This window comes from Mya arenaria, chromosome 12, assembly GCF_026914265.1.
Source record: "Mya arenaria isolate MELC-2E11 chromosome 12, ASM2691426v1".
Lineage (NCBI taxonomy): Eukaryota > Metazoa > Mollusca > Bivalvia > Myida > Myidae > Mya > Mya arenaria.
In genome coordinates this window covers 23,215,220-23,228,712 of record NC_069133.1, presented here as the reverse complement: position 1 = coordinate 23,228,712, position 13,493 = coordinate 23,215,220, and the positions used below count along the sequence as shown (strand labels likewise).

The 13,493-nt window shown below is 35.1% G+C and overlaps 1 protein-coding gene across 1 annotated transcript; it reads right to left on the bottom strand.

Annotated features, from left to right (window-relative positions):
- Positions 1 to 9,493: 9,493 nt before the first annotated feature.
- On the bottom strand, positions 9,494 to 12,576 carry LOC128210229 (uncharacterized). The gene is made up of 3 exons (XM_052914438.1): positions 12,526 to 12,576; positions 11,376 to 12,280; positions 9,494 to 10,314 (listed from the first exon to the last, which is right to left on the bottom strand). Exons 2-3 carry the CDS (start codon positions 11,620 to 11,622, stop codon positions 9,530 to 9,532), a joined length of 1,032 nt encoding a protein of 343 aa, XP_052770398.1. The 5' UTR covers positions 11,623 to 12,280; positions 12,526 to 12,576; the 3' UTR covers positions 9,494 to 9,529.
- Positions 12,577 to 13,493: the final 917 nt, after the last annotated feature.

Here is a 13,493-nt window from a genome sequence, read left to right as displayed (position 1 = left end):
GATGAACATGTTTAAGATGAATGATTAAAAAAAACAACTATACAAATACAGAGTGATTCTTTAACATAGTGACAGAGTCCAATCAGCTCACATATATATACAGGATGCCTAAACCGACACATCATGTTCATGTGCATTTACATTTTCAATTAAAAATGTTTAAGAAATAACAATGGGAGCGTCTTATCAACGGTCGTAGCGTAAATCGTAATCGTAAACGCATCGTAACACCATGTTACGATTTTCCGAGCGTCTTACTAAGAATCGTAAGTAATAGTAACGTTACGATTTCGTAACTTGCGATTGTAACTTTACGATTGGGTTAGCCTTGTCGTAAGTATATTAAAAATGGCCGCCCTGTTCGTTGCGAGGAGACAAAATGCCCGACGACCGCGAGTTTTTAAGGAAAGGGTGGTCGCTATCGCCGATGTGCCCGATTGGGAATGCGTTGGGCGTTACAGGTTGACGAAAGACGCCATTTTACGGCTGGAGGCAGCACTGCACGCTGATTTGGAGCCTTCCACGAATAGAACTATGTCAGTGTCATCAATGACGAAGGTATATTATAATTTAAAAAATGTTTGTTTTTTAACAAACGGGTCTTCCAACTGTATATAGTGGTATCTCTCCGTTATATTATTATGTAAAAGTATAATGTAACCTTTTTATCTTTTTACTGTACCATCCAGTGACCTTGACCTAACTTGTCAGTGAAAAGAAAGTAAACATCACAAGTTCAACAAGTTTAACGTTGGGCGGTTTAACATTAAATATGTTTATACCTGAAATGATGTGCTTATTCAAGAAGGAATTAAAATATTTCTTGTCATCGTACTAAAAATTTACTACAGTAACATACGTTTGAGTTAATATGTCACAGTTCACTGTCTTCAGATCAAGAGTTGAAACATGAAAGTTTAATATTAAACACTGTTAAATATTCTTGGTCGAATATTCTGATAATTATTAAGTGTATGTGTTTGATGGATATTGATAAACGCCTATGCATTTATCTTATGGACATATCATGACACCAAGATGGAGGCAAACACAGGAAAAAATGGCGTTATTGAACAAAATACTGTGCTGAAAGTGGAAATTCTGTGGAGTAGATCTAAAAGCTTTTCCACGAAAAAACATGTTTTACTATGAACATGATTTCTCATGGTTATGCATGTACTACAGATGGAACATAAAACTATGTCATAACAGAAAGGAAAGTGATAACTGTTTTCAATTAAAGTAATTTACCAGTCAATTGTAACCACGCCCCCCCCCCAGGTCCGGGGTATACATCGGGGAAATGAACCGTGTTTTTACCTTTCAGGTGGCCCCACAGTGCCGGGTGAATGCGGTAGTTTGTATTCGCTTTAAATATAGCGGGGAATGGGCCTTACCTAGTGTCCCTGGGGTGCAGGGGCATTTGGGGGGAATTTTACCATCTGTTTGTCCCTCTGTTTTTAGCCGGGTTGGCTGGACCAAAAGTCAAAGTCCTTGCTATTCGCCGGACCTGGGGGGCGGTGCGTGGTTACAATTGACTGGTGAATAACCATATAGTATTTTCATGATATCAATAGTACTAAATGTACTGTAGAATTAAATAAGATTGATTTTGTTTATTTTGTTTGAAGTCGGCTGTGTGTGTGTGTGTGTGTGCGTGCGTGCGTGCGTGCGTGTGTGTGTGTGAGGTAAAATTGGTTAAGTTCTGTTATCAAGTAAATAATTGTGTAAATGGTTGTAATTTCTGAGCAGGTGCTATATAATTATCTTTATATTTCTTCATTTCATTGTCTTTACATTGCACTTGGTTAAAGTTGCACTCTCACAGACTGACAGTATTACTTTATTTGCAAAAATATTTATTGTATTGAATTACATTTCTTTACCTATCAGCTCAATCTAGCTATTAAATATGGCATGTTGACCATTATTAAAATACTAAAATTAACCGTCAAATACATATGTAATATGTTTGGAGTTTTCAGGTCCTTGTAGGGCTGAGGATGCTCTCAAAAGGAAACTTTTTGTCAGAGTCTGCAGACATTCATGGCATATCAAAAGCTACAGCTGGAAGGGTGTTTAATGATTTTCTGGATGCAGTTATCAGAAACATTGGAAATGTAAGGTAATATATGGGTTAAAATTTAGGAAAACCATGAATATATTACAAATCTTCAAATGGATATTGAAATCAGGAACTTCTGATCAAGCTGTATATTATATATACACTCTATTAGTTCAAAGAATATGAGAATCTCTTCTGTAATTGTAATTTTGTAATATTGACATTTTCATTGAAGCTAATGCAGTCTATAACATAAGGAATGGATTGAACATATAATAACAGAAAGTAACCACTGCCACATTTAAAGGTTTATTATCTGTTCAGAGACAAAACATCATCAACACTAGTGATTATCAATAACATTGATAAATATTTCTTAGGATACAGTTATTTGAATTTCTATTGTTATTCATAATGGTTGTAAAATGTTTTAGACATGGATTTTCGAAAAAAGGTTTTATTTCATTGCTACAAATAGTAAATAGGCTATAAATTGGTACCATATTTTGTTAGAAAATTGTCTAAAACAAAATGAAACTAAAATCTTATACATTGCAGTCACCATAAACTATCTGATTGAGACACTTTAAAGCTGCACTGTCACAGATCATTTTTAAAAAAGTATATTATATTTTCAAAAATGTTTTATTTTCTTGTCTTCAAATGAGCCAATTTTTGTGCAAATTCTAGTGATATAATTCTGCAGACAAATGATCAGGGCGCAGTTTTCCATACTAACGTTGGAAACTGTGTTTTTTTACAGCTAAAAGCATTAATTACTAGCTCTACGAATTTTAAGCAGTTTTCCCAACAAATCAGATCTACTCTATCGTGATTGCTTTGCCTATGACTGAATTAAATGCACTGATGCCAAAATCAGCTGGTTCTGGAACAAAACATAAGAACAAACATTACCAAACTGGCAATCTACAAGAGTGCAGCTTTAAACAAAGTAACAATTACAGTTTTCCAAATTACTTACATGAATATGGTCATAATGTTGTACATGTATAGATACATTTCAAAAATATTTAACAGGTTACCATCCACAAGAGATGAGGTATTAAGGACAAAAGTGGGATTTTTCAGGAAGTGCAGGATACCCAACATCATAGGTAATTTAAAACCAAATAACATATATGTTTGAATATATCACTAGTATTGTATCACTAGTTTCCAGAAATCAAATTGTCTGTAAGATTGCAGCTTTAAGGCATTGTATAAAATATTCGAAACATACAATGGATGAAATCACATATTAAGTTTACCTATCACTTTGAATTCACTTTACATGAAAAGGACTTACATTTCAGCCGCTTCCTTCCATGATACCGACTGCGTAGTCTTCGCGGACATAATCATGTCGATTAAAGCATTTCGCTCTAATTCAGTCCAATTCTGTGACCTTTTTCTTGATGTCGCCATTGGGATTGTTTACAGACGATAACGATTTTGCTGTAAAACCTCCTTTTTGAAGATCAAAACAAATACAGTGCGCATGCGTACTATTCTGTTTACGACATAGTAGGTTACGATCTACTATCGAATTTACGATGCGCTTGATAAGACAGTCGCAACTTAAAATCGCAAGTTTCGTAACTTGTGTTTACGATCGTTAAATACGATACGATTAACTATTGTTGATAAGACGCTCACAATATTCGGTTATATTCATGTCATGTCTAAATTAAGAAAAAGTTACATACATTTTCTAAAACAAGTTCACATTTCGTCAAACTTCAAAGAAAGACACTCTTACAGGAGACTCAAATTACTATTGCACATTTCCGTTTAAATCTTGTTTTCATTAACTTGAAGGGCCGATTGTTAAGAACTTTTTTCAATTAACAACGTGATTAACGGCATCGTTGTTAACTTTAAAGAAATTAAATATTTGATGATGACATGCTATATTTAAAAGCCAAACCAAGTACAGATTGAGCATTGGTTTGAAAAATAGGAACACTGCAAATCACAAATGTATCAATTGGTCATTGTAGTCGGTTACAATTTGAAAGTTAACAACGATGTCGTCAATCACGTTCTTAACGTTAGCAAAGTTCTGAGCATTTGGAATAAAATGTAGTCATGAATTATCGATGTCAAATTTAACACATTGAAGTTTATTTAAATAACTTGTATATAATTTAAATAAGAATTCAAATACGAGTCTTTAATGTAAAACAAAATTACTAAACACCTAAAATTCGCAAGGAAAAGTTATAAAATATAAATACTTTATTAACGGTAATCCGTTATCCTACATTTTGCTAAACATAACTGCAAAATGCGCTTGATATTTATCAGATGTATGTACATGTCATTAATCATCAGTAGCTTTCATTTTGAATCAATACTGTAAGCTCATGTTGTAGACTGAATGATATTGATTTAATCATGCAATCTCTCAAACATGATTTTATACAAGGTTGTTACTTCCAAGGACAGAAAAATCAGGAATGATGTAGAAACTCTGTCAGTTTGCATTAAATACATTAAGTGAGTCAGAGAATGTACTCCCGACAACTATGGTACGTGTGTAAGGACAGAACGCCACCAAGAAGGGACATGACACTTCATCATTCTGTCCAAGTATTTCCGCCATCTTGCCGTCCCTCTCCGTCAACAGCATCACTTTATGGCTGCCCGGCCTACACACGAGCATCTGACCCGGACCTACCTGCACCACGGATGCGGGATATTTGAGCTTCCTGTCACTGTACTCTCGTAGGGCCTTCCCGTCTAGAGACAGCTGGACGGTGTGTGTAGTGTAGTCAGACACGTACAGGGTCGGTGGTGTGGAAGCTGAAACAGTCAGGTAATGTGGATTTTGGAAAAGTTGTTTTCCACTTTCTGTTTGGAATGTACTTATAATATGCCCATCCAATGTCATCTCTTCAATACGCGGGTTTGATACGTAAGAAACGTATAATCTGTTGTTGTAATACGTAATACCACGACACTCAGATGATACTTTAATTTTCTTGCCACATGATAACTGCCCTCCTTTTGTAGACAGCAGCTGTATAATTGAGTTATTCGAGAGAGTGACGGCGGCCTGGTCATCAGGGACCACACATACGTCATGGGGCACCACTGACAGTTTGAGGCGGGACATGACGGGCGGGTGGTGACGTTCATCAACTTGACACATGCGTTTCCGAAATCAGTCAGAAGAAAGATACCGGGCGACAGCAGGGCAAGGCCGTTAATAAAGCAGGTTTTCTGGTCCTTTGGCGTTCTGACGTTAATGTCTACCTCCTTCTTCCATGTCACAATAGAGAAGTCAGTAACTGGAACTGAAACAATATAAAAACAAAATATTTTCACCTTCATTTCATAAAATTAAATGAAACAACGGTTCAAATCTGTATAAAGAAAATGTACACCTTCAATACGCAGTATTTTAAGGAGTATATTTAACACTCGGTAATTATAAAATAGGTTATTGTTGTTTTGTTTCCATGTAGCATAATGGTTTACCCGCCACGTTCAGCGTTCCAATGCCCATTTTTGATCCCAGTAGCCGCTCTGTGTCTGCGTCTTTAGTAAACCGGTACTTCCGGGCCATCTCCAAATACTTTCACTCTACCACTCCCCATATCCATCTCCTCTATCACTGCACAGTCTCTACAGCCATACCAGTCCCCATTTACCCAGTCTGATCCTCTCAACCTCCCTTTCCAATCTTCATATGTCCTCGATCTCCCACTCCCAATTTGCATCTACCCTGTCACTCTCCCTTTCCTTTCTCTACATACTTCTACCCTCCCATTCCCCTTTTCTATCCCTCTCCCCCACCTCTTTCCCTTCACTCATCTTTAAATCCACGACTCTCTCTTCCCCTATCAATCTCTCTCCACCTCTTTCCAATTTTTCCTTGTCACCCCCCCACACACACACACACACTCACACTCACCACCGCTATTCCATTTACATATACCCTCAATTTCCACGTTCCCATAACATCTCCCCTATAAGGTAACATATCCCATTCCCTTCCTCGTCATTTCTTTACCTTTTCTTATCCTTCCTCTTCCCTTTTTTTCCAGGTGCCATATTATCATCGTTCAGGCGTATTAAATTTCAACATCATAATTAAATAATATGCTGAACATAGATTCTGAATAAGAGTGATTGCGTTGATATGTTCTGATTTGTAATTTGTGTTTTAATATATTTGTCGCTATAAAAGCTCATCCGAGATGTTTATCGTTCACTTTTTATGTACTTCAATAAAAGGTTCAATACTAAGCCTTCTTTTAAGGGCAAGATGGTCTTTGAATCGATTTTTTTACGAATTTAAAGTACACCAGTCTGTATCACAAATTGTTTGGTAAAACATATAGTATAAGTTTATGTTTTGTATTGGCGCCATTCCTCCGACATAATCTTTTATTTCATGTTTAACTGTTTCGGGAAATTCGATACATTTTTCCAAGCGTCGTTTCTGCTAATGGGGATTTTTCACAGCTTTTATGGTGGCAACATTTACTTTTCAAATGCTGTTGTAATTGAGTTATAAACCAGTATTTGTTTCAGATAGTAAAACATAAATCATGAGCTTTGATACCGATAAATAACTATAAAGTAATTATATATAGTGAATACAAATATTACAAAACATATTGCTATCAATAGTATACATTTTACAGTTTCTGAGTTATTTTACTTGATTTTGATAACAGACATCCAAAAAGAAAAAAATCATAAATCATTAAATTTCCAATACCGTACCTAATACTTATAGGTGAAATAGAGCAAAATTTATCACACCTTTCATGAATTATTAAAAAAACACTCTTATCTGAACTTTTGATTTTGTTTTATCATCCAAAAAGCATTTTCTTCACATTTCTAAACTTCAAAAAATGTTGACGAGTCCCTTTCAATACTGCATAGAGTGTGGCACATTTGTTTGTGTTGCTTTGCATGAGGTATAAAAACACTCACAAAGATCATATCATTTATACATATTATAGAATATTTTCAAAACAGCAAGTAAGAACAGGCTGAAAGTTACATATCGCGGGCTTAGTGCAAGAACGTTGTAACTCAATATAGTAAAATAGAAGGCATAACAATTCTTGTGTTAAGCAATTGATAAACATCATGATAAGGGGCTTTAAAACACCACAGAAAACTGAATGTTAATCAGTATGCATTCATAGTTTGTTAGTTGAGTGTTAAAACTATGATATCAAACGCTGGAAACCTTCAGCAATGTTGAAATCGGCTTTGAATACTATAAAAAAAAATAGCGTTGACAACAGCTTTCAGCGATTCGATGTTGCGTGATTAGTTAATTTAAATTATCACGTGATGTTATCAATCTATTTTTAAAAAGTCAAAATATTTCATCCCTTTTGCATAATTTCTGGTAGCCTTTTTTTATACTAGCTGCATGCATACTATGCATAAACGTTGTTGTTTTTCTGTAATTTTGATATCATGGAGTGAAATAATAATAAAATGAGTATGTCTTTTTTAGATAAATTACCGGGAATACAAATGTTTGGTCCCAAAACATGAGCGAGTTCCTGTAAAGTAATAGTTAGAGGTTATTAGTGAGTATTTACCAAATTAATGTGCATAGAGTGTCACACACTGGGCCTATTTATTTGGCAATTGCATAATTATAACCAATTAATAGGATCAACATGATAGTTTGTCCAATGAAGGCAGTATTTCTCATGTTTCCATAATATTTATTTTACTTAACCAGTAGTCAGCTGGGTTTTTATTACAGTTGAAGCTGTTTATAAACAGTGGCTGTCACAGTTAGTGGGTAAATTACACAATATAATGTAGATCACTTGAAACTAAGATGTAAGTATGTATATACACAAAATAAAACTGTGTTGCATCAAGCATTTTTTATAAGTAGATACTGACAATTTTTAACAATTAGAGATCATATTTTGCCTGATTGACACTGATTTAGTTCCTAACTATATTTGAGACCACAGTTACATCTGTACTTGTTTTTTAATATAGCACAAATTTAAATTTAGATGTAACAAGTTTATTTTTAAGTTATAAAACAAAAAGGGAGAAAATAAAGTAATTCTGGTTGTAAAAGTAATTACACCCTATTCCTACAAATAGTTTCCCTCCAAGGAACAAATGAGACTCCCCATCGCCCATCTAGAACTATAACCTAATTGGGAAGAAGTAGATACTTTTTACCACTACCTTTTTTAAATGTGATTTATTTCATCGAAAAGTTGAGCTGTACTCCAAGGAAATTGCATTTTGAAACTGTTTATGCAACATTACATGTAATATTGTCTTTCGCAGGCCATTTACAATTTTCTCCTTAATAATAATGAAATTTCGATAAGATGTATCTACAGCCATAGAATATAATGCCCGTTTGTTAAGACTTATTCATAGGTCAATCGTCTAAACACATAATTATAATGATAAAATATAGGTAAATTTATGTACATTGTAAGTGCTTAAGAGCATAGATTTTGTATTCCATTAACAAAGTATAAACTGTAGCATTGTTGAGCATTGTTGAATGAGATATAAATGTATGTTTGTTTATAATGCAATTATGTTCCTGTATTGGAAACAGTATGGATACCGAGATGAACATCTTTAAGAATAGCATTGTAATTACAAAATGGTCGTTTAACTTAATAACAGAGCCCAATCAAATCATATATATTTACGGGATGTCTTAACCGACACTTCAAGACACATATGTGCATTAACATTTTTAATTAAAAATGTTTCAGTTATATTCATTCCATGTCTTAATTATGAAAAAGCTGCATACATTTTCTAAAACAAGTTAACATTACGTCAAAATTCTAAAGAAAGATTACTCTGAAATGAGGGTCGAGTTACTCTTGGAAATTTCCGCTTAAAACATACTTCATAGTTACTTCAAAATTATTTTCTTCAACTTAAAATGTAATCATATTTTTTGCGATTTCAGGTTTATTACATTTAAGTCCATTTTGATAATGAATATATCATTTGTATGAAACATCAAAGCTTTTTCATCCAAAACAATGGTTCTACAGTACATGAAACACCCAATTCAAACTTTTAAACGAGGAAGTTGTTTACATATCCACGTATATATGATATTTTATACAGTATTTTGAGATAAGGTTATGGTCATGTTGTCAAATCATAACAATATTTATTGAACATGTAAAGCAAATTTACAAAACACCAAACAATCCTGAATGAAAAAGTATATGATAGTAATATAATATTAACACTAATTCTTTATCCTATTTTTTGCTAAACATAGCTGCAATATATCCTTAACATTTATCAGATATATGTACATGTCATCGATGACTTTTCAATTTGAATAAATAATGAAATATTATTTTGTAAAATTAATGTTATTGTATTTATTATTCTTTTTTTTCAAAAACAATTTAATACATTGTTGATTCTGCCAAAGACAGACACATCACGAATGACGAGGAAACACTGTCAGTTTGCATAAAGTACCTTCAATAAGTCATTTTGGTACATCCCTACAACTATGGTAAGTGTGTAAGGACAGAAGGACACAGAGTGGGGCAAGGACAGTCCGTCCTTTTGTATTTCCGTCATCTTGCCGTCCCTCTCCGTCAGCAACATCACGTTGTGGCTATCCTGTCCACACACGAGTAGCTGACCCGGACCTACCTGCACCACGGACATGGGAAATTCGAGTTTCTTGTCCTTGTACTCTCGTAGGACGGTTTGCGCATCTATATCAGACACGAACAGGGTCGGTGGTGTGGATGCTGACACAGTCACATATTGTGGGCGTTGGAAAAGTTCTCTTCCATCATCCTTTTTAAATGTACTTATAATATCACCATCCAATGTTATCACTTCAATACGCCGGTTAGATAAGTACGAAACGTATAATCTTTCGTAGTAATACCCAATACCACGACACAAGGATGACACTCTTATTGTCTTTCCACACGACAACTGTCCTTGTGTAGACAGCAGCTGAATTATGGTATGAAGAGTGACGGCGGCCTGGTCATCAGGGAGCACACTTACGTCCAAATTGTTTTGTGGCAGCTGGAGGCGGGACGTGACGGTGCGGATGGTAATGTCCACCAGTTTGACAGTCTTGTTCCAGTAGCCAGCCAGTAGGAAGACAAAAGGAGACAGCATGGCGGAGCAGATGATCCAGCAGGTGTTCTTGTCCTCTGGCGTTCTGACGTCAATGTCTGCCTCATACTTCCATGTCACAGTGGAGAGGTCAGGAACTGGAACTGAAACAAATTAAACAAACAGACCATTTTCACTTTTATCTAATAAATTTAAATGAAAAAACAGTTCAAATTTGCTTTTATAAAATTTACAACTTCACTACGCAGTATTTTAATGAGTAAATTTAAATTAAACACACAAAACACGGACACCCGGTGTAAATATAAATTATAAAAAGGATTATTGTTTTGTTTCCGTGTAACATAGCAATATATTTAACCGGGTGAGTATTTAAGCAAATCATTATTTATTTCTATCAGATTTACCCCAGGGGCAAATGTGTGCACATAAACTCAAACACAAAAAATACCTTCGGGGGTAAATTTGCATCATGTACCTTGTTTTATTTCTATTTTTTTTTCTTTCAATTAATATTCGAGATAAAACAATAATGGAAAGGCAATTGATATAAAAAAACATATATACGCTTGTCGATATTCGTCAGCAATTTATATTTTTTTTATAAGAATTACTTTTGTTCTCAATGGTTCAGAACATAGCTCAAAGGCAAATTGTCATCGCGTGGATATCCATTTGTCCCCGGAAGCAAATGTTTAGCATATACACGCAGCACTTATCTCTATCCCCTTGAAAACACGGTGACACATGTCTTTCAAACATTATTTCACACAGATGGAAAATAATTATATTAAGTTCGTTTTATTGATCGAAAAGGTCGGGCTTCGTATATATTTAACTGACAGTACATATTGTTGCAAGTGACAATATGCACATAAATAGTAAGCCCAATAATAATGGATTTTATAATATATTCCAAGTTATTCGGAATGGGAAAAAACAGACGGGCGTCGGCGTTCGATCCGCGTCCCCTTTTGTGTTTATTTACAGTATTCATGCAACCAGGCTGGTTTCCCTAATTGACCAGCATAAATTGTTTACTGATCAGCACACTTGTATTGGCACGTTTTATATATGTATCAAACTGTTGCTCCATTATTTAAGTAATAGTTTTGAATGACAAAATATTGAGAGATTATCTCGAATCTTACTCGAATAACCACAACGCAATCTTTGTTTAGGGTAAAGTGATAATTATACTTACTATCCCATCGAAGTTCTCCCGCCACGTCCAGTGTTCCAAGGCCAATTTTCGATTCCAGCAGCCGCTCCGTGTCCGCGTCCTTAGTAAACCGGTACTTCCGGGCTTTTATCCTACCATCCATCTTCCACATCTCGTCATGCAACCCCCGCAGCTCCTTCCTAGCTCGCCTTGCCGTCACGTACCGCTGATTCACCGAGACATCAGCGGAAGTTAGATTCGTCTTCAAGGCCTCAAGTCCGATTTTCATCAACTAAAAATCAGTTTTTAAAGTATGCAGCACGTTTTCATCCTCGTTCTTCATTTAGTGAAGGTTGTCGAGCAACTCCTTCTCGCGGCTGTCCAGGTAGGTGTTGATTTCTGCTCGGAACTTCCTGAGTCTGTCCATCTCATCCTTAGACTGGTTTTCAACCTCGCCAAAAAGTTCCTTGACATTACTTATGTACCCGGATAGAAGATCTTCAACTCGTTTAATCGATGGTTCCAGCTCTCTGAATTCATTTCCTTTAACAAATTCTTTAGCCACATCAGCGATGTTATCAACTTTACAGGTGCGATGGTCGAGTACGACACAGTCATCACAGCCAAGGTCGCCGTGGGTCGGGCAAAAAAACTTGATCAACTTCGGATGGTCTTTACAATACTCCGTGTCGGCGACAGTTGATTTCTTTGTAGATGGGTTAAAGGAGGGCATCTTGTCTTTGGGCAGCAACGTGTGGTTCCTGGACATCTTCAATCTCGTATGGTACTCGATACTTGGAGCGCACATGTAGTCCTCGCATGTCTGACAGAAGCCCTGGGCAACAGCGCGATTACCGCCCTCTCCACACGGCTGGCAGTAGATTGTGGCGTCAGCGGAACCTTTGTCAAGGTCACGGTCACGCTTCTTTCCCGGTACCTCAATCTATCTAACCGAAAAAAAAATGAAAAAGTAAACTTTAGTGTACAATCAAGTCAAATAACGGATTTTACACAAGCAATATGCTCTGTATTGATATGTATATATTTCAAAACGAAAGTAGTGATCAAAGTACTAATATAGAGTTGAATTGCAATTCTTTCAAATGTGTTATATTGTTATTGTTCCATAAAAGTTTGCCTTTAATATCAGATATATCAAACAAAACAATAAAGAAATACAAGCAACATTTACCTAGAATTGAGTTGATCTTCAAAACCAACAAGGAAGTACCTTGATATTTTCCACTGCGCATTTGCATAGATAACCTTGTATCGATTCACATGATTATTCAACATTAAAGGAACTGTTTCAAACCGACTCGGGACTTTTTCTGAACAATGAAGAAAAATGATAATGATAAAAAATAATAAAAATAATAATAATAATAAAAATAATAATAACAATAATAATAATAATAATAATAATAATTAACCCCGAACCTTATGAATTAATGCATATAACACAAATCAATAAGTAGATATACATTTTGAAATTAAATACTCTTATTCGTTATTCAAATCTCGAAACACAGATGGCACAGAATGGATCTGTTTTTGGTTTTTATTTTAAATACTAGATATAAACTTTATTATTCTCAACTAGTATATTATAAATAGTGTGTGATGATTGTTTTATTTTTTATGGTTGTTGAAATTGCAAAAACGTAAGAATGCCAGCAAAATCATCATTTTAGTCATTATTATCCGTTATATCGTGATAAACAATACAACAATCGCAATATTCAACCACGAGAAACTTACGCCATCATACTTTTCACACTACGTTTTGAATGCATTGCTGTAGGTAATTCATTAATTCCTTACTTGATATTTAGCGTTGGGATATATATGGTAATTCTACATTTTTATCGCAATTGAGCTTACTAGAAATAGCATGGAATATCACTTGCTGTTAAGGTAACATTCTTTTATTGTGTTTGTATTTCAAATTTCATTCTCGCCCAGTATTTGCAGGTTTTGCCTGGGAATGCAACTAAGCTCACAAATCTATAACGTCAACTTCCTGTCGTCATCAATGACGCGCTTTTCATTTTCAGTTCGTCATAAACATGTTACATCACTTTCTTAAATGAAGAATTGGTTGAAATCGATGCTTCCCCGAAGTCCGTGTTCGAAGGGTTCATTTTTGAGAAAAAAAAT

Excerpts from the sequence above, each read along its gene's own strand:
- LOC128210229 (XM_052914438.1), bottom strand. The coding sequence starts at position 11,622 with ATGAAAATCGGACTTGAGGCCTTGAAGACGAATCTAACTTCCGCTGAT. Across the intron at positions 10,315-11,375 it reads GGGAGAACTTCGATGGGATA|TTCCAGTTCCTGACCTCTCC; the intron begins GTAAGTATAATT and ends AATTTGTTTCAG.